The sequence below is a fragment of the Zootoca vivipara genome, chromosome 17 (genome assembly GCF_963506605.1).
Source record: "Zootoca vivipara chromosome 17, rZooViv1.1, whole genome shotgun sequence".
NCBI classification, from domain to species: domain Eukaryota; kingdom Metazoa; phylum Chordata; class Lepidosauria; order Squamata; family Lacertidae; genus Zootoca; species Zootoca vivipara.
Window position 1 is genome coordinate 9,169,722 of NC_083292.1, and position 17,980 is coordinate 9,187,701.

General features: G+C 45.1%; 1 protein-coding gene across 23 annotated transcripts in view; it reads left to right on the plus strand.

The window, feature by feature from the left end:
- EP400 (E1A binding protein p400) overlaps nucleotides 1-17,980 on the plus strand; it is a 78,746-nt gene that overhangs the window by 15,038 nt on the left and 45,728 nt on the right. For all 23 annotated transcript variants that reach the window (XM_035097685.2, XM_060269626.1, XM_035097681.2 and 20 more), the window contains 13 exons: nucleotides 2,117-2,302; nucleotides 4,224-4,364; nucleotides 4,909-4,990; nucleotides 5,587-5,639; nucleotides 6,707-6,764; nucleotides 9,182-9,271; nucleotides 10,420-10,521; nucleotides 11,820-12,013; nucleotides 12,681-12,858; nucleotides 12,994-13,130; nucleotides 15,598-15,767; nucleotides 16,521-16,695; nucleotides 16,819-16,955. In XM_035097685.2, coding sequence (XP_034953576.2) covers nucleotides 2,117-2,302; nucleotides 4,224-4,364; nucleotides 4,909-4,990; nucleotides 5,587-5,639; nucleotides 6,707-6,764; nucleotides 9,182-9,271; nucleotides 10,420-10,521; nucleotides 11,820-12,013; nucleotides 12,681-12,858; nucleotides 12,994-13,130; nucleotides 15,598-15,767; nucleotides 16,521-16,695; nucleotides 16,819-16,955 — 1,703 coding nt within the window. The remainder of the gene's footprint in view (nucleotides 1-2,116; nucleotides 2,303-4,223; nucleotides 4,365-4,908; nucleotides 4,991-5,586; nucleotides 5,640-6,706; nucleotides 6,765-9,181; nucleotides 9,272-10,419; nucleotides 10,522-11,819; nucleotides 12,014-12,680; nucleotides 12,859-12,993; nucleotides 13,131-15,597; nucleotides 15,768-16,520; nucleotides 16,696-16,818; nucleotides 16,956-17,980) is intronic.

The following is a 17,980-nucleotide window of genomic DNA, read 5'->3' on the forward strand; positions in this document are numbered from 1 at the left end:
AGGTGATGGCTGGATTCTTTTGCTGCTACATGAGAATATTTGCAATATCATGTGCCTTACGATTAGCGGTAATGAACAAGGAGCATCCTTTGTTAGCATTGTTGAGTTTCTCAGAACAACCATCCCTGATTGCAGATCAAAAACAGAACTTGGGTTTGTCCTCTAGCCGTGATTTGATTCCAGATAGTCCACAGGTTTCCTGATCTTTCAGATAGTGCCTAACCACAGGGCACCCATTCTCAATCCTGATAAACTGATAAGTCACCACAGATGCCAGTCTGATGCGATGGGGCATAAACTGCCTAGAATAGATCTTGCAGTGTGGGAGGTGTGTTCTTTCTAGGTATCCAGGCATAGCATCAGCTGACTGGAAGTCAGAGCAGTGAACCTTGGCCTATGTGCCTTTTAACTCTTTCTCTACTAATGCCATGTCCTGGTGAGGATAGACAATACAACAACCAAGGCCTGTGTGAACAGACAGCAATACCAGGCCCAACACCCTAAGCTTCCAGACCAAATCCTTTCTCATCTGAACAGAAGCCAACCTGTTACCCATCTTGGCACAGCTCATAGGACAAATTTTATTACTTGAGTTTCTAAACTATGGATCTAGGAAAGTGGGCCTTGCCTCAAGAGGTACTTCCGACCCTTAAAGTGTACTTCTGTCCTCCCCTCTTGATTTTTTTTTTCATCTCCAGAAAATGCAAAACCACCTTACTTTCCCATAGTACCTTTTCATTTGAGCATAGAGCATAGATGTGTTTCACTCTACTGGGCTGAGGGGCCTCCTGTATGTCTTTATACTCATCCTCTCCGCCTGTCCAGAGTGCTGAGAGATAAAAAGCTGGAAAGGGCTACACTGTGTTTCTGGTTGCCCCTCAATTGACTGAGGAGGTCTTAGTTTTCAGAAATCTCTGGGAGTGTGACATCTCCCCCAGTCCCACTTTCCTAGGGGCGAGTACTGCTCCCAGATCTCAACTGACTGCATCCTGGTGACTGAATAATAGGCTCTCCTCAACTTTGGAGGTGTATCCTGAAAGGTACATATAATGTTGTTCTCTAGGTAGCATTCCACTGATGAGACAACCTGGAAGGCCTTCATAAGGTGCTTCTGCTGAAAAAGCCTAGACTACTAAGATCTCTTCAGGGTGGCCTGGACCAGGGACTTGAGCCCAACAGCCTACATGGGCAGGCTTCATCTCCCTCTTCCATGCTGTGAAATCAAGGAATCCAGCCACATTTACAACTATTATGTAGTCCATAGGTTCTCATGGAGTCTTCAGAGGGTCCTTAAAGCTCTCACATTCACTTTCTTTGAACCTGATGAGGAGGCACCACGTGATAAGGAGGTGGCCAATAATTGCAGCTCACAGAATATATGAACTGGGGGGTCCTACCCGTGAGCAGTCTACACTTACGGAGCCATCCTGTGGATGTATTCCTGAGGTGACCTTGGCCATCCATTGCGTGTAGGAGCTGATTCTTCCATATATTGCACCTGATACATCATAGAGCTTTACAATATGGTTTATTCCCTACTTTTCCTGGGCAGAAGGATTACTTAACCCATTACCTACTGAAAGTCTTGTTCAATCCAAAACAGAAAGGTCAGACAAGTGCCCATTGTGCCTTTTTATTTAAGTGGGCCTTTTAATCCAACTTGTTTCCATTCTTGTTAGTGTTAAGTACTGCCCCCTTTTAGACTTTTGCAGTTTTCAGTTTCGTGTTAAAATTGGATGGTTTTCTTTATTTTACTCTTTGTGTTTTATTATTATCAACATCACAGACCCCGATGGGTTTTACTTCTCTGTGCTTCAGATTTTCCTGAACTTTTGCCTGCTGCATGTGGAGAAATAGAATGGGGGTGGGAGCAGCCTCTCTCTTGCTTCCTAACTCTTTATGTGTCTTAATCACATCCCTCCTCTTAAGCCACACCAGCATGTGTGTGGATTCAGTGAGCTGTAACCCCTCCACCCCCCTGAAATATATTATGTGACAGTGCTTCAGGTAGCTGAATTACCTTTTCACCTGTTGCTGTTGCTGTTTTCTTTGGCCTATTGGAAGTGCAACTTATTTCCAACAACACTCATTTTTATTGCTTGCTTGCTTCAATAAGGAAAACCAAGTCCATCAACGAATAGCAGAGCTGAGGAAGGAAGGTTTGTGGTCTCTGAGACGGCTGCCCAAACTTCAAGAGGCTCCCCGACCCAAATCTCAGTGGGATTATCTCCTGGAAGAAATGCAGTGGATGGCGACAGACTTTGCTCAAGAAAGGAGGTGGAAGATGGCCACTGCTAAGAAGGTATTGTTGTCTTTCATTTGTACTGTATTGGCAAAATGTTGTTAATTAAATTTATGTAACCCCCTTCATCTAAAGATCACAGGGCACATAAAAACTCAAAATAAAACCACAAACTACTTAACATTATAACCAAAACAATAACAACCCCAGACACATTTAAAAGGCCGTAGATCAGGGGTCGGCAAAGTTTTTGTGGCTTGGGCTGGTTCACGGTCCGGCAGATGCTGCGGTGGGCCGGAGTGTGCTTGTGTGTGCGCATGCATGCGCAAATGCTATTTTCGTTGCTCCTTCTGGCGTGGAGGAGGTATGCACAGTTTCCCAATGTCTGTAGGAGCCGTCTGAGTGGGAGGCAGGGGTCTATGGGGCGGTTAAATGACCTGTTAAATGACCCCCATGGGCCACTTGTGGCCCATGGGCCTTAGGTTGCCGACCCCTGCCGTGGGAGCGGATCCACTGTATAACAGTGCCCCCAGCTCCCAACCCCTCTAGACGGTCCAGAAGGATGTTATGGTCGAAGGTGTCAAAAGCCGCTGAGAGATCCAGCAGGACTAGGAAGCAGCTCTCACCTTTGTCTCTAGCCCGCCGGAGATCATCAACCAGTGCGACCAGGGCCGTTTCAGTCCCATGATGAGGCCTGAATCCTGACTGGAAGGGATCCAAATGGTCCGCTTCTTCCAGGCATGCCTGGAGTTGTTCAGCAACCACTCGCTCAATCACCTTGCCCAAGAATGGAAGATTTGAGACTGGGCGATAGTTGGCCAAATTAGCCGCATCTAAAGATGGTTTTTTAAGAAGCGGTTTAATGACAGCCTCTTTCAGCGCGTCTGGAAATACTCCCTCACAGAGGGAAGCATTTACTACCTCGCGGAGCCCATCGCCCAGCCCTTCCCGGCTCGCTTTTATTAGCCAGGATGGGCAAGGGTCAAGGAGACAGGTGGTTGGTTTCACTCGTCCAAGCAGCCTGTCCACATCCTCGGAGGTAACAGATTGAAATTGATCCCATGAAACGCGACTAGACAGGGCTCCAGCACTCTCCTGCCCCGGCCCTGCTCCCACGGTGGAGTCTACCTCCCTCTGAATCTGAGCGACTTTATTTGCAAAAGCATTACAGGAGATATTGGGGTCCCTACCAGGCCCCGATGACAAAGGTGGTTCAGATAGATTGTGAACCACCTGGAATAGTCTCCTGCTGCTGTTTTCTGCAGATGCGATAGAAACGGCGAAGAAGGTCCTCTTCGCCGTCACCATTGCCACTTGGTAGGCTCAAAGTTGAGCTCTAGCCCGTGTTCGGTTCTTAATGCTGGAAAAGCTTAAGTGACAAGGAGGGCTTGGTGTCCTCCATGCTAGGGAGCTTCTGTTACAATATCAGAAGTAACAGTAAAAAGTTTTGGTTTTTCCTTTTCCAGAAATGTCCTATTTCTGGCTTCACTTTTGACAGTTTGCTTTTCAGTCCCACAAAAGTGGAGTCCATTACCCACCCCCATTGTATATAAAAGCTCCCAGGTTCATTCCCTGACATTGCCAGTTTAATATATCGGGTAGCAGCTGGTGTGAAAACCTTGTGCTTGGGACCCTGGAGAGCCACTGCCAGCCACAGAAAACCAGCCTCCCCCAAATTGGTGCTCTCCAGATGTTGCTGCACTCTGAGCTCCCATCAGTCCCAGTCACTGTGGCTTATGGTCAGGAGTGATGGGAGCTGTGGCTCAACAACATCTGGAGGGCACCAGTTTAGGAAAGTCTGGAGCAGACAGTACTGAAATGGATGAACAAATAGGCTAACCTGCAATACAGCAGTTATCATGGAAGCTGGCTACTCGATAATTAGATATGCTAAAATGGTCACACAAGTAGTTGTAAAAAGCAAAATTGTATTGGCATGGAAGAATCCTTTCTCCTTGCCTGGTGATTTTATTTTTATTAGATGGTTCGGACTGTGGCTCGATACCATGAAGAAAAGAAGCTTAATGAAGAGAGGGCCAGGAAAGAAGAACAGAACAAGCTGAGGCGCATTGCTGCGACAATTGCGAGAGAAATAGAGTATTTCTGGTCTAATATTGAGCAGGTAGTGCTTTCCTTCTTTTCCTTTGCCCACTCAGCAATCAAACGGTATTGGTTTTTAAAGCCTTATGCCACAATCCTTCAAAATAAAACCTTGCCTGGAAGTAAGTCCTGTTGTGAACCCAGTGAAACTTAACTTCTGAGTAGACATGCAGTAGACATTGCATTGCATGTCATGTTTAATTATTGTGTATTTAAAATATAAAATACTTCATTTAAAGCATTTTAACCTCCTATTTGAAGGCTCTTTGAGTGGCTTCCAGCAATTAGCAGTAAGGCAGTCTCTCTTACTACCTTGGCTCTCTTAAATTTTCTCCATCTCTCGTTGTTTTCTTCACTGCCTCCTGAAGGGGGGGGGGAGCAGAGTGAGCTGCTGGCAGCTGCTCCATTGCTGGTATGGAGGGTTGCAATAGGTGGAGCACAAGTAAAAATCGGATGCCCTGAATTGTAGGATACAATCACCGTATCTCCACTAAGATACTGTAGTTTTATGATCTTCAATGTTAGTTGATTGTTCTGTCTGTCACATTTCATATACCCACCTTTAGGTTGTGGAAATAAAGCTTCAGATTGAATTTCAAGAGAAAAGGAGAAAAGCGTTAAATTTAAAGAGACGACATTCCAGGAGAGGTAAGAATTTCTACTTTTGGATTGCTTCGTGCAAACAAGGCCGCTGCATAAATTGCAGGATGTGTGTTGTTGCTCAAAGATAGAATGCCCATTGATAACTACCTGTAGTATACCGAGAATGGTGTAAAGACCTTTGCATTCTGCAGTGCATTTGGAGATGCCTTAACTAAACAACTACCCTAATCTTCTTGCTCTCCATGCTGGTCCTACTACTGCTGCTGTAATCTTTGTTTATTAAAGGGTTTTAAAAATGTTAATACAAGCTTTACAGGACAGGCGATGCTAAGTGTTTCACTTACATTGCAAGTTAAAAACAGTTTTTATTCTTCTATATTTATTTTAATATTTTATATTTATTGTATTTGCATTGTGAACTGCGAAAGGTTCACAGTGAACCCTGAAAACAGTACCTCCCTGTGATCTCTCCATGAATATTCACCTGTTCTTCTTTACTGTGCAAGAGTACGTAGCGTTGGATCCTTTATGATTTGATGTATTTATTTTCCCCTTGTTTCTAGGAAATATAAATGTTAGGCCAATAAATACAGGAAGTGTTTAGTGATTTATAAGAGGCATAACACCTAACCATTTTACAGGTAAAGATGCAAGACATTTAGAAGATATTCTTATGGACAAAGAAACAGACTTGGTAAGATTATAGGTTAATGGCTTTTGCAAATAACAAAATGTATCATAGAGTCCCCTAACTAAATCCCGTGGGATGCCAGGTGACACAGTTTTTGCACACTGTTTCCCAAGCACTGACAATCAGCTGATCATCAGTGCTGATGAAGCCCTGTGCACAACCCTTCTCACCCAAACGCTACCTTTAGTGAGCCAGTGTGGTGTAGTGGTTAAGAGCGGTAGACTCGTAATCTGGGGAACCGGGCAGCTGCTGGGTGACGTTGGGCTAGTCACACTTCTCTGAAGTCTCTCAGCCCCACTCACCTCACAGAGTCTGTTGTGGGGGATGAAGGGGAAAGGAGATTGTTAGCCTCTTTGAGACTCCTTTGGGTAGTGATAAAGCGGGATATCAAATCCAAACTCTTCTTCTTCATCTTCTTTACCTGCCCTGCATCTGATCATAAATTCCAACCCTGATTTATAGAGAGAGGTCCATATAGAAATATATCTTTTTTTATGTCATAGAATCATAGAGCATAGAGTTGGAAGAGACCACAAGGGCCATCCAGTCCAACCCCTGCCAAGTAGGAAACACCATCAAAGCATTCTTGACATATGCCTGTCAAGCCTCTGCTTAAAGACCTCCAAAGAAGGAGACTACCACACTCCTTGGTAGCAAATTCCTCTTGACCCATAGAAACAATGTGTTTCAATAACATGGTTAAGATCCTCACCAAGTTTGATTTGGAATAGTGAAATGTAGTAACCCCCAAGAAGCATGAGCTCTGTCCGTGGCTCTCTTAGTTTTCCACCTGTCATTCATGTCATGAAGTTGGCCCACTTTATGGATGGGGCTTGGATCTTACAAATACCAGGAAATATGCCTGGGTTGTAGGAATCTCTTTCTCTTCCCTTTGATGAAATGAGCAGGAGGAAGTAATTGCATTTTGACTTTAAACTTAGGGACCCTTGTTCCAAATAGGAAGTGTTAGATAAAGGTCTCCTCTAGATTTTACTGTGTGTTTGGCATGTATGCCAGTAATTCCCTTGCTGTTTTTAAAATTTATTGGAAACATTTATATGTATTTTCAGGGGCCATGGACATCTGGAAGAAAAAGAAAGGCAAGCACATCATTGACAGATGATGAAGGTTGGTCACTTAAAATAGTAATTTTCAGCTCCACTGCTTTAATCTTAGCTTATCTCACCCATTTCTCTGTAAATCTGATAAAACAGACGGGGCCCACACAAAATGGTGAGGTGTGGAAAGCTCCTGTTCACGATGCTTCATTGCATTCCCCTTATCTCTAGGTTCCCCACCACCCCACACAGGTGAGTCAGCGTTCTGTGGCTACTGAGCATGCTCAGCCCTCACTGGGCTCTTATAGGGGATGGGGATTGTCACCTCAAGGTATTCTCCCTAAAGATCTGTTGGTACTTCTGCAAACCTCGTGAGTTCCCTGACCTTGTTGATGCTTCCCACTTGTCCATGAATGGTGTCATTTTGGCGTTGTAAGGACTGGAACTCACATAAGCTGCTTTTCAGCCATACAGTTCCCAAGGGTGGCTTAGTACAGGGGTCGGCAAGCTTTACCGGATGATGGGCTGGGCCACGCTCCGTGCGCCGGAGGATGGGTTGGAGCCTGTGCGCACATGCGCTCTTCTGGGTCGGAGGAGCACCTGTGCGCATGCACACACGCTATTTCTGGCACTCGTCTGACCTGGATGTGCGCCGAAAATAGTGTGTGCGCATGTGCACAGGTGCTTCTCCACCCCACATGCGAACAGGTGCCATCAACCCATCAACCTGGAAGTTGGTCCCTGCGCTGTGCCACACCGTGCTGGGAAGAGCGGGCAGCAGGGGGCAGCAGGGGTCACCATGGGCCGGTTAGACGAGCCTGGGCCTTAGGTTGCCGACCCCTGGCTTAGTATAATTTAAATCACTATCACAATGGAAAAACCACGCCAGAAACCCAAAGGGATTAGTGAATTTTTAGAGTGGAGAGAAAAGTACAGCTTAAAAATACAGAAATTGGTTAAATGCCACTAAATTATTGCTTTGGAAACTTCAAGCGGTGCAGAATTCAGCGGCCAGTTCACAGGGGCAAGACGGTTTGAGCATATAACTCCAATCCTGGCTCTGCTGCGCTGGCTGCCAATTAGTTTCTGGGCCCAACTCAAAAGTGCTGGTTTGGACCTATAAAGCCTTAAACGGCTCAGGACTGCAATACCTCAAGGACCACCTCTCCCCGTATGCGTCATAACCCGATCCTTCTACACGTGCCCTCTCCACGAGAGAATGGGTGGTGGCTCCCCATTGTGGAATGCTTTCCCCAGGGAGGCTTGCCTGGCACCTTCATTACACCTCCTTAGGCGTGAAGCGAAAATTTTCCACTTCAAACAGGGCTTTGGCTGATTAAACAATCTGTGGCCTTTTAAACGGTGTGTGTGTGTGTGTGTGTGTGTGTGTGTGTGTGTGTGTGTGATTGTTTTGTTTGTTGTTATGGTATGGTTTTTTGTGTTTTTATATTTTAAACTGCCCTGGGATCTTTGGATGAAGGGTGGTATATAAATTTAATTAGATGATGGTGATGTAGTAGAAGATAGAATATGACCGTGAAGAAGGTCCTGTCATCTCTGGTAGCTGCCTGCCTCATCTCTGAAGGCACGAAGACCCAGATCAGGTCCTCTAGTGAAAGTCTTGATCCAGGTGCCCTCGCCCTTTTTGGGGCCTGGTGGCACATTAGGAAATAATGAGAAACTGTTATAGGCACCACACAATGCCCATTTCACTTAAAGGAATACTCCTCAGAGAGACACTCCTCAGCAGGCAAAATACCACATGCGCTCCCCCACATAACCACAGGCAACTCCCTTTGCAGCAGCTAACTCCTCTGAAACAAACCAACAATATACACACTACCACCACATTCTCAATTAAAATAGGCATACACAAAAAGCAGGAAGCATCCCTTCTTAAAAAGCAGCAAACGAAAGGTCAGGGAAAAATGCTACACCCTAGTTTTCCCTCCATTTCTCAAACTTACTGGGTAATGGCAGCATTACTAGGAGTTTAAGCAGGAGGGTGGAAAGCTCAGATGCCTCTCCAGCTGCCCCACTTTCTCCTTTTCCTTTTAAAAACGTGAAGGGAAGAAGGAAAGGCAGCTTAATGCCTACATATTGTTTTCTAGCCAGTGCAGTTGTTGCTCAAGTTTAAAAATAAAAAAGTTCCGAACTTTAAAAGGTTTCAGACTTAAAGAGAATATCAGCATCTTAGTTGGGACGAAGGGTAAGAGTGTGTATATATCTGGGGGTGCTGTGTGGACCCCAGCTCTTGGAGATGGAGCCTACAATAGATGCTGGTCCCTATTAATGGCAGCGCAACTTAGGTGAATGTATTATGAATGGGTGTATCTTTAGCACTATGTTTGATTTTTAGTTCTTTTTACAGGGGCAGGGTGGGAAAGCTTTATATTGTAATGCTAAAGGTGGCCAGCTGAATCTTACACCAGCAACATGCAGCTTCCTACACTCAACTTGATACATTGAATATGTGTTGTCTTCTAGTTGAAGATGAAGAGGAAACCATTGAAGAGCAGGAAGCTAAAGAAGGCAATGTCAACCATCAAAGTGAGCTATCCAATTTGGCAAAGGAAGGTGAGTCCAAAGATTTCTGAATAGAATTTCCACTGAATGACTGAGAATATATGTCTGGTTCTCTCCCCCCCCCCTTCTCTTTGCATACTGTTTTCAGCCGTAGCATCACTGATATTCTTGTTGACTTCATATATATTTGGAGAGGTGGTAGGTTAGACTCTTGGATTTCAAAATGCTTTCCAATTCATATGTTGGAACATGGCACAGATAAGAAATGCATGATGGTCTGGTTCACACATAGCGAATGGTTTACTGTGAACACACTGATATTTATGTTGTTTTATTCCTCCCTGCTAGTACACGGAGAAACAAACCACAATCCTTGGCTTAGTCTTCCATCTGTACCAGTGAATTCTGGTTTGTTTTGCTCCAAACAAACCATGACTGGCAAACCAAGAACAAACCTTGACTTGTCACTATGGTTTGTTTTGTCTGTGAAACAAACCATAACCTCCGGTTTGGACATAATGCGAAGTTATTGTGTGTGTAGCGAAGGAGGTTAGTCAGGATCAGGAGTCTTTCTCTCTACCCTCCCCCCTCCACTTCCCATCATCCATAGATGCTCCTTTGGTTAGACTTGGTCATACTACTCCATATTGGTTTGAGCACTGATGAGACCAGCTGTGGAAGGAGCATGGAGATCCAGTTGGAAAAACCCAAAAACCCAAGAGAGGTGATAGGGAAGGAGTGGTGTGACATACTCAGAATGCCCCTGTGGCTGGGAAAAAGAAATCCAAAAGGAGGCTGAACCACCTTCCCCCCTGGTGAGAGACTGCATCTGTGAATGAGTCCTCTTTTTCCTCTCCCAGCCCTCCCAATGCCTGTGGGAACTCTGCTCCCTGGTGAGCCTGGGCATATAATCTCATTTGTGATCTTAATTAAATGGAAGCTTGAGAATGCAGACACAAAAAAAAGGCCTTTTCTGCTCTAAAAACAAATACCTTCCAAAATGATACCGCTCCATCAATCTGCGAAACATTTTTTTTAAGTGCTCTGTTGATGTTAACATGAAAGCCTCGTGTGGATGTTAATTAGGAAGTACCCTTTTACAAATAACATTGTCCCGTCTGAAATGGTTTTCGGCGTGCTCTGCTTTGGTGCTAAGTAACTGCAGTGGCATCACACTTTGCTTTTTCAATCTCATTCAGCTGAACTGTCTTTGGATGATTTGGTGAAGATGTATGAAGGTGCCTTTGCCGATAATTTTCACTGGCCCCAGCCGAAGCTTGAAGAAGAGACTAGTGAAGAAGGTATATTTTGGTGGCCTTTCATTCCAGAATGCGACTGGGCTGCTCCCACCTTTTTAGGGAGAATGTTTTGCATCCACAGTACCACAGATGTTTTATTTATTTATTTATTTAAGTAGCCTACCTTTTTTTTGTTAAAGTTCTTTATTTCAATTATTAAAACATTACATACCATAACATCGCGCTCAAAGAAAGGAAATATAACATAAGATAATCTGAGAATATAAAAAGAATATCACAAAAGAAACATAACGTAATCAAATAATACATAACATAACATAACTTAACATAACACAACTCAAATATAACTCTGATAACTCAAATAACTCAACTAACAACCGAACACAAAAGAAAAGGTAAGGTAACCTTCATCCTGTGTCCCTGGGATGGTTAATATAATAATACTTCATATTTATGTAGATCTTTATAATTTTCAGAGGATGCTGTCGAGCAATCTGTGCAGCATAAACTTCTACAATACACCAACAGTGTATTTGCTCATGCTTTAATGTTAGGAAGGTTGCAGGGGAGGAAGACAAAGGAGAGAACATAATTCAAAGCATGTGTAAACAATTAGCAGTATTTCCTCAGTTACGCATGCTAACAGGGATTGGACGTACTCATGTGCACAGGATCCCTACAGTCAGTGTGCATTTGTCCCATGCATTTTTGTATGGTTGGTGGCTGCCACAGGAGGCGATCAGGCTGCATTACTTAATAAAGCATGATTTCTTCCTTTCCCCCCCCTCAGCAGTAGGGCACTGTGGGGTGTCTGAATGCGCTGGCCTTTTCCAAAGACCCTTTCACAATTCTGTTTAATTTTTATTTTGTTCTCTTGACTGTTTTGTTTAGAAGTGCAGCAACTTGTAAGAGGTGGGTTTGTCTGAGAAAGACTGACTTTCTCAAGGCCCCCCGGTGAGCCTTGTGGAAGAGCGTGGATTTGAATCTAAGACCAGCTCTGCACTATATTTCCTGACAGTGGAACAGCTGCGTGCTGTCTCCTGAAAGCCTGCATGCTGAGATGGAATGCCATCTAAACCAGGTGGGGTAGATAACCTGTGGCCCACTTTTTGGGCTCCCAACTTCCACCAGCCCTGCCTATTGGCTGTGCTAGTTGAGCCATATATGGAAGTTGGTCTCTTCAAAACATCTGGAGGGCCACAGGTTACCCTTTCCTGATCTAGGTGGTTCTTCTATTCTCACCTGGATTCGCTGTCTTGGATTCTAGTATGTGCAGAAATATTTTAACGTGTCAGGTTTTGCCTGTGCAAAATTGATTGTTTGGTCTTTCGTTTTGTCAGAGATGGAAGACCACACAGCTGAAAGGGAGAGTGTCCAGAAGGAAGTTATCCTGATCGACTCTCTCCTTAGCATTGATCAGTATAAGGGTGCCGAGAGAGCAGTTCCTACTAAGAAACACGGGAGGGACATTGCGGAGGTAGCGGCTGCAGCTGAAGCACTTTTGCCAAAAGGCAGCGCCCGAATCACAACTTCGGTAAGTATTTTCTGTTCCATTTGTGAGGAACGGTTAACTGCATGTAGAGATGTCCCCACCGCATTCTTGCAGTGCAATTCTAAACTCATTGGCTCAGAAGTGAACTCTGCTATGTTTAACGACACTTTCCCCCCAGATAAGTATGCACAGGATTGCTGTCTTAACTGCTCCTATCTGCTGCCTTCTTCTTGCAAACCCTGCCCCCCACAATCCATAGTTTTACAAGTGATCTTTAGTTTGAGTGCTCAGCAATCTTACAAAACTGTTTCCTCTTTGGAAGCCTAAGAATTGATATGAAGGTGTCATTTTTGTTCAATTGACCATTTGAGTGCCCCTGGAATTCCTTTAACATTTGTATTATGAAAGGATTCTGCAATGGTGGGGGTAATGCTGCTAGATAGAAAGTGGCGGTGGGCTAAACAGAATTACCCCATAGAGTATTTTTAAAAAGAAATACCCACCGGCATCCGAGACAAGTTCTTTGTGAACTGCTCTGAGATCTGAGGATGTAGGGCGGTATACTACTACTAATTCTGTTTTGAGAAGGGGGAAACTTGTCTAGATCTATATAAATAAACTTTACTACATTAGTAAAAAGCTGCTGGTTGTCCTGTGAAGGAAACTTTGAAGTTTCTGAAGTGTGTGTCTGCATGTCATTTTGTTGCAGGTCAAATACAACACTCCTCCCCTCTTGTATGGCTCCCTTCGAGAGTATCAAAAGATCGGATTGGACTGGCTTGCCAAGCTGTACAAGAAGAATCTCAATGGCATTTTGGCAGATGAAGCTGGGCTTGGCAAAACAGTGCAAGTTATTGCTTTTTTTGCACATCTGGCGTGTAATGAGGGTAAGCCTGCCCTCTGCTTTGTGGCTACTAGTTAGTGAAATTGGAAATGGTCAAGGGCTGGCTTTCATGCCAGGGTTGGGCTCCTCAGAAGTGAACAGCTCTCCTACATCCTGCTGCTTCTCTTTCCTTTGCCAGGTGACTGGGGCCCTCATCTCATTGTTGTTCGGAGTTGTAATATATTGAAGTGGGAGCTTGAACTGAAGCGATGGTGCCCTGGGTTGAAAATCCTGCTCTACATTGGCAGCCAGCAAGAACTTCGAATGAAAAGAAAGGTACAGCACTCTGTAGATTTTTTTTAAAAAAATAGTTCAACTTCTGACAGCTCTGCAAAATTCCACCTATATTCATTATAGTGATGCCCCACCTTCCAGCTGAGATAGGCTTAGCAAGCAAGTGGTTTACAAAAATTTTAAGGCCAAAATATATGTTCAATATATTAGGAATAGTGTATGTGCACGTCAGGGTCTTTTGGCTCCTGGAAGTTGGATGTCATACCCCAGGTCCCAGGCTTTTGCCTATAAAGGAGGAGGGAGGGAGCATCAGACCTAGCAGACAAAGGCATCTAGTCTTTGGAAATCTCCGCAGGTCAGATCTCCTTCCCAGGGTTCAATCCTTAACTGGATCACTATGTAGTTTTCCTTAACTGGAATGTCTCCTTGAACTCTGATAATGCCCCCTTGCTTGTCTGGATAGAGGATACAGAGGGGTAAGTATGTGTAGAAACTAGCATGCTGTACAAAGGCAGAAATTCACATTCATTGCCCACTTTTGCCTCTGGCCATGCCCGCTGCATGCATTTTGCCCCCAGAGGATTGAAAAGAAGGGAAAGTAGCCCTTAGGCAGGTTCCCTCCCCATGCAACAGAGGGGTGAGGCAGATTGACCTGGGCTGTTGGATGGCAAATGGTGCCAACTCAGAGATAACCGCGTTCCATTGACCTGAAGGCCTCTTCTGACCCCTGTCATGAGACATAGTCCACTCCACAATCTGTGGCTACAGACAGTGTGGCCGTGAAGCTCACTGGGTGACCTTGGGTCAGCACTGCCTCTCAGCCTAACCTACCTTGCAGGGTTGTTGTTGAGGATTAAATGAGGAGCAGGAGAACCATGAGATCCTTGGAGAAAAAGGTGGGATATAAATGCAATAAGTAAATAAATTGGTTGCATTTATATCCCCTCCACCACCTTCCTTAGAGTTGCTCAGAGCAGCACTTACCGGTAATTCAGTATTGGAGGATTTGGCTCCTTGCAGGAGATCCCCTGTAATAGTTTAGACCAAGAGGAAGGGCCAGTAGTTCAGTTGTAGAATATGTACATTTCACGCAGAAGGCCTGGAGTTCAATCCACAGCATCTCCAAGGAGGGTTAGGAAGGTCTGAAAACCCTGGGAGCCCCTGTGTGTCGGTATAGACAAGACTGAGCTGGATGGACCCAGCAGGGCCGTCTTAAGTGCCCCTGGTGCCGTGGAGTGACGGATCCCTCCGGCGCCCCCCCACCCCGTTTCCCAGCATGGTGGGCACCGCGCGGCTGCCACAGGCGCTGCTGCACGGCGGGCGGGCAGGCAGGCACAGCGCAGTTGCCGGCGCAGCTGCGCGTCGAACCGGCGGACCGGCCGGCCAGCGGGTGGGCGCAGCTCGCGGCGCCCTCCTGGCGGGCTGGCACCGTGGTGCCCTGCGCCACCGGGGGGCTACCTAGAGCTGGCCCTGGGACCCAGTATAAGGCAGTTTGGTGTAAGGTATCTTCCCATGTTCCTGTTTTATCTATGGAGCTGCACACCTCACCAGGGACTTTGATTTGGGCTTACAAGCTTATTTAACAACAAATTATTTAGCCCTTGAGGTAGTCAAGACTCTTCCTTGCTTTCAAGTCAGAATCTTGAGAAGACAGGCAAGATGGGCATGATTTCTAGTCCCGAATCTGGATGTTTTTCGCTTTCCTTACATTCGTGTGAGGGTCCTTTGCAAGAAAATGCAATATGAACATATGAAGGCGCCATTATCTGTAAGACTTAGCAGTTCATTACTGTGATTGGCAGTAGCTCTCTTCAAGAGCCCCAGCAAAGGTCTTTCCTAGCCTTGCTGTCTGGTATCTTTTCAGCTAGGGAATCAATTTGCAATCAGTTCGCAAAACTTGTTCTCCTATCCCCGGGCTCAATGGCCCCCTTTGCCGGGCAGATCCTGCTTATTTGTTGTTGCCTGGAGAAGCTGCAGTTCATTGGGAAGGAGCTGCTGCTGCAAGAATTCCCCATCCCTTTGCAGAGTCTAAACAGGGTAAGGGGCAGGGACCTGCCTGAGGGAAGAAAGTGTCCTGTGTGCTGATGGGTATTTATTTAAATGAACATCCTCAAGGCAGCTTAGAACAGAGCAATAAAATGCAATAATAAAAACCAGTGAACATTGTTTATCGAATCCAAAGGGACCAGTAAAAATAGAAATAAAAAAACTGTTACTCTAATAAATGCTTAGTGGTTTAGCAAGTATGCTGTAAAGTGCCAGCAAAGCAGTGAGGTTTCTGGAAAGAACACGCCAGGGGAAATCCCCAAGTTGTCTCAAAGGGGGAGTAGCCAAGAGACTGATACTTACCACCCCCTTGCTCTTCATCCACCTTGCTTGCCTGCTGCCACACGTATAACTGTATGAATGCCCTTATTTTGAATAAAGCCATAGGCTTGGGAAGGTCTGTTTTCTGCCTGTAAGTTTTGACAAGTTTAGTCATCTCCCTCCCTCCCTCGTTTTTTTGCAGGAGTGGATGGAACCCAACAGCTTCAATGTGTGCATCACATCCTACAAGCAGCTCTTCAAAGGCCACCAAGCCTTCACAAAGATGCGATGGAAGTACCTCATTGTTGATGAGATGCAACAGATCAAAAACATGACGGAGAAACACTGGGAAGCACTTTTCAGTCTCCGCAGGTCTGACATATGTAGAAGTCTTGCACCTTGCACTTCGTAGTGCTTTATGTTGGTCTAGGGACAGTGGTTGGTAGCCTGTGGTTCTGCAGATATTGTCGAACACCTACAGTTCTCATTATTCTTGACAGTTGGCCTGGTGGCTGTGAGATCCTTGTTTGGACCAGGAAGAAATCTGTAGGTTGAAAGGGGGTGAAATTGCTAAATGGGACACCCCAAGTACAGGTGAACACAGCATTCAGTGGCAGATGGGCATAAGCTGAAGACTTGCTCCATCATACTGAGTTCTCAAAATAACACCAAAGGCCAGGGCCAGATTATATCTTTGCCATGTGATTGTCTGTTGTGAAGACAGCTGCAGGGAGATAGATCTGGATCACAGCATGCAGAGAGGGGGCGTGTTGGCACTTTTGCAGTCAAGTAGCAGCTGGGAAGTGTAATTTTTGCCAAGAAAATGGGGGTAGTTGTTGTGTTAGAATCATGCCCCCCCTTCAGTTCTAATTGGGGAACCCAATTGCAGTTGCTTTTCTAAGGGAAACCTAAGCCAGGCATAGATAATCACATGACCACTTTATTGTTAGTTCCTGGTCTTAACTGGGGCCTGAATGTGTTTCCTTTTTACTTGTGTGGGGTAACCTCTTGTGTGGGGTAACCTGTGTGGCTACGTTTTGATTTTATTTACTAGTTCTAGTAAATTGCTAGATGGACAGCAATGGGATGACTGTCCTTCATAGCATTTTTAACTATTCTTCACAGCCAGCACCGCTTGCTCCTAATTGATACACCTCTGCACAACACATTGATGGAATTGTGGACCATGGTGCACTTCCTGATTCCAGGAATCTCCAAACCTTACCTGGATTTCCCAGTAAAAGCAGCCAATGAGGAGAATCAGGATTACTGCCACAAACTTGTCATCAGGTTACACCGAGTGAGTGGCCTACTTTTGTTTGAGCGCATGCATGGCTCTCCCAGCTTCGCTTTGGTAATATGGTTTAATTTAATGAAGACAATATTTATATTAACTTTGGTTTCTCTATTTTCACCCCCCCAGATGATCCAGCCGTTTATTTTGCGAAGATCGAAAAGAGATGTTGAAAAGCAGTTAACCAAAAAATATGAGCACGTGCTCAAGTGTCGGCTTTCAAACAGACAAAAACTTATGTACGAAGATGTCATTCTGCAGCCGGGGTATGAGCTATGCAACTTGATGAACATGTCGGTTATGCAGTTCACAATGCAGAAATTTCAGATTGCGTTTAACATGCTAACCAACCCTTTAGCCACCTTCAAATAATAGGATGTAGTTTAGTTGTAGGCACCTGCACAAAAAGCACCTTGTTGCTGCTTTATTCCCGCTCCTGTGCAAGCTGCAAAATGAACCAGGAATCATACCTTCATGTTGGATTCAAACTAGGAAGTGTGGTTGAGGACTTCTAAATGAGCCAGATTCAGAACCATGGTTTAAAAATTGGCTTCTGAATCTTGCTTATTTGTGAAGCCTTAGTTTAACCAAACCTAGGTGGTTTGCATGTAGCAGGAAAGTATGGTTGACTAGTGGGTTCCTGTTACAGGTAGTGGGTTCCTGGTTTGCTTAGCTTCTTGCGTGAAAGGAGGAACAGACTGGCTGCAAAGACCACACATAACTCATGTATATTCTGGCATATTAAGTCAGGATTTAGTCAGTGTATTGTAGCAAGGGTTGGGGTGGGGGGAAAGAGGCCTAGCTACAATTTTAACGTAGCTTTTAGAACTAGAATTGAATTGTGTGAGTTCTGGTCAACACATGCTCAGAATGAGGTAGAATGGGTTGTATCTCTTCAGTCATCAGGTGTGGAGACTTGCAGTTTGGAATGTGTCCCTGTGTTAAAAATGCTTTCACTACTGATCTAGGAAGAGTGCCCACTGTTGCAGAATTGCTTAAGCTAAGCTGCTGTGGATCTGATTAGTGTTTTGATGGGAGGCTGCCTTGTGTCTCATGTAAGCTTCTTTGAGCTTTCCAAGGAAAAGTGGGATACAAGTTGTTGTTGTTTAGTCGTTTAGTCGTGTCCGACTCTTCGTGACCCCATGGACCAGAGCACGCCAGGCACTCCTGTCTTGCACTGCCTCCCGCAGTTTGTTCAAACTCATGTTCGTAGCTTCGAGAACACTGTCCAACCATCTTGTCCTCTGTCGTCCCCTTCTCCTAGTGCCCTCAATCTTTCCCAACATCAGGG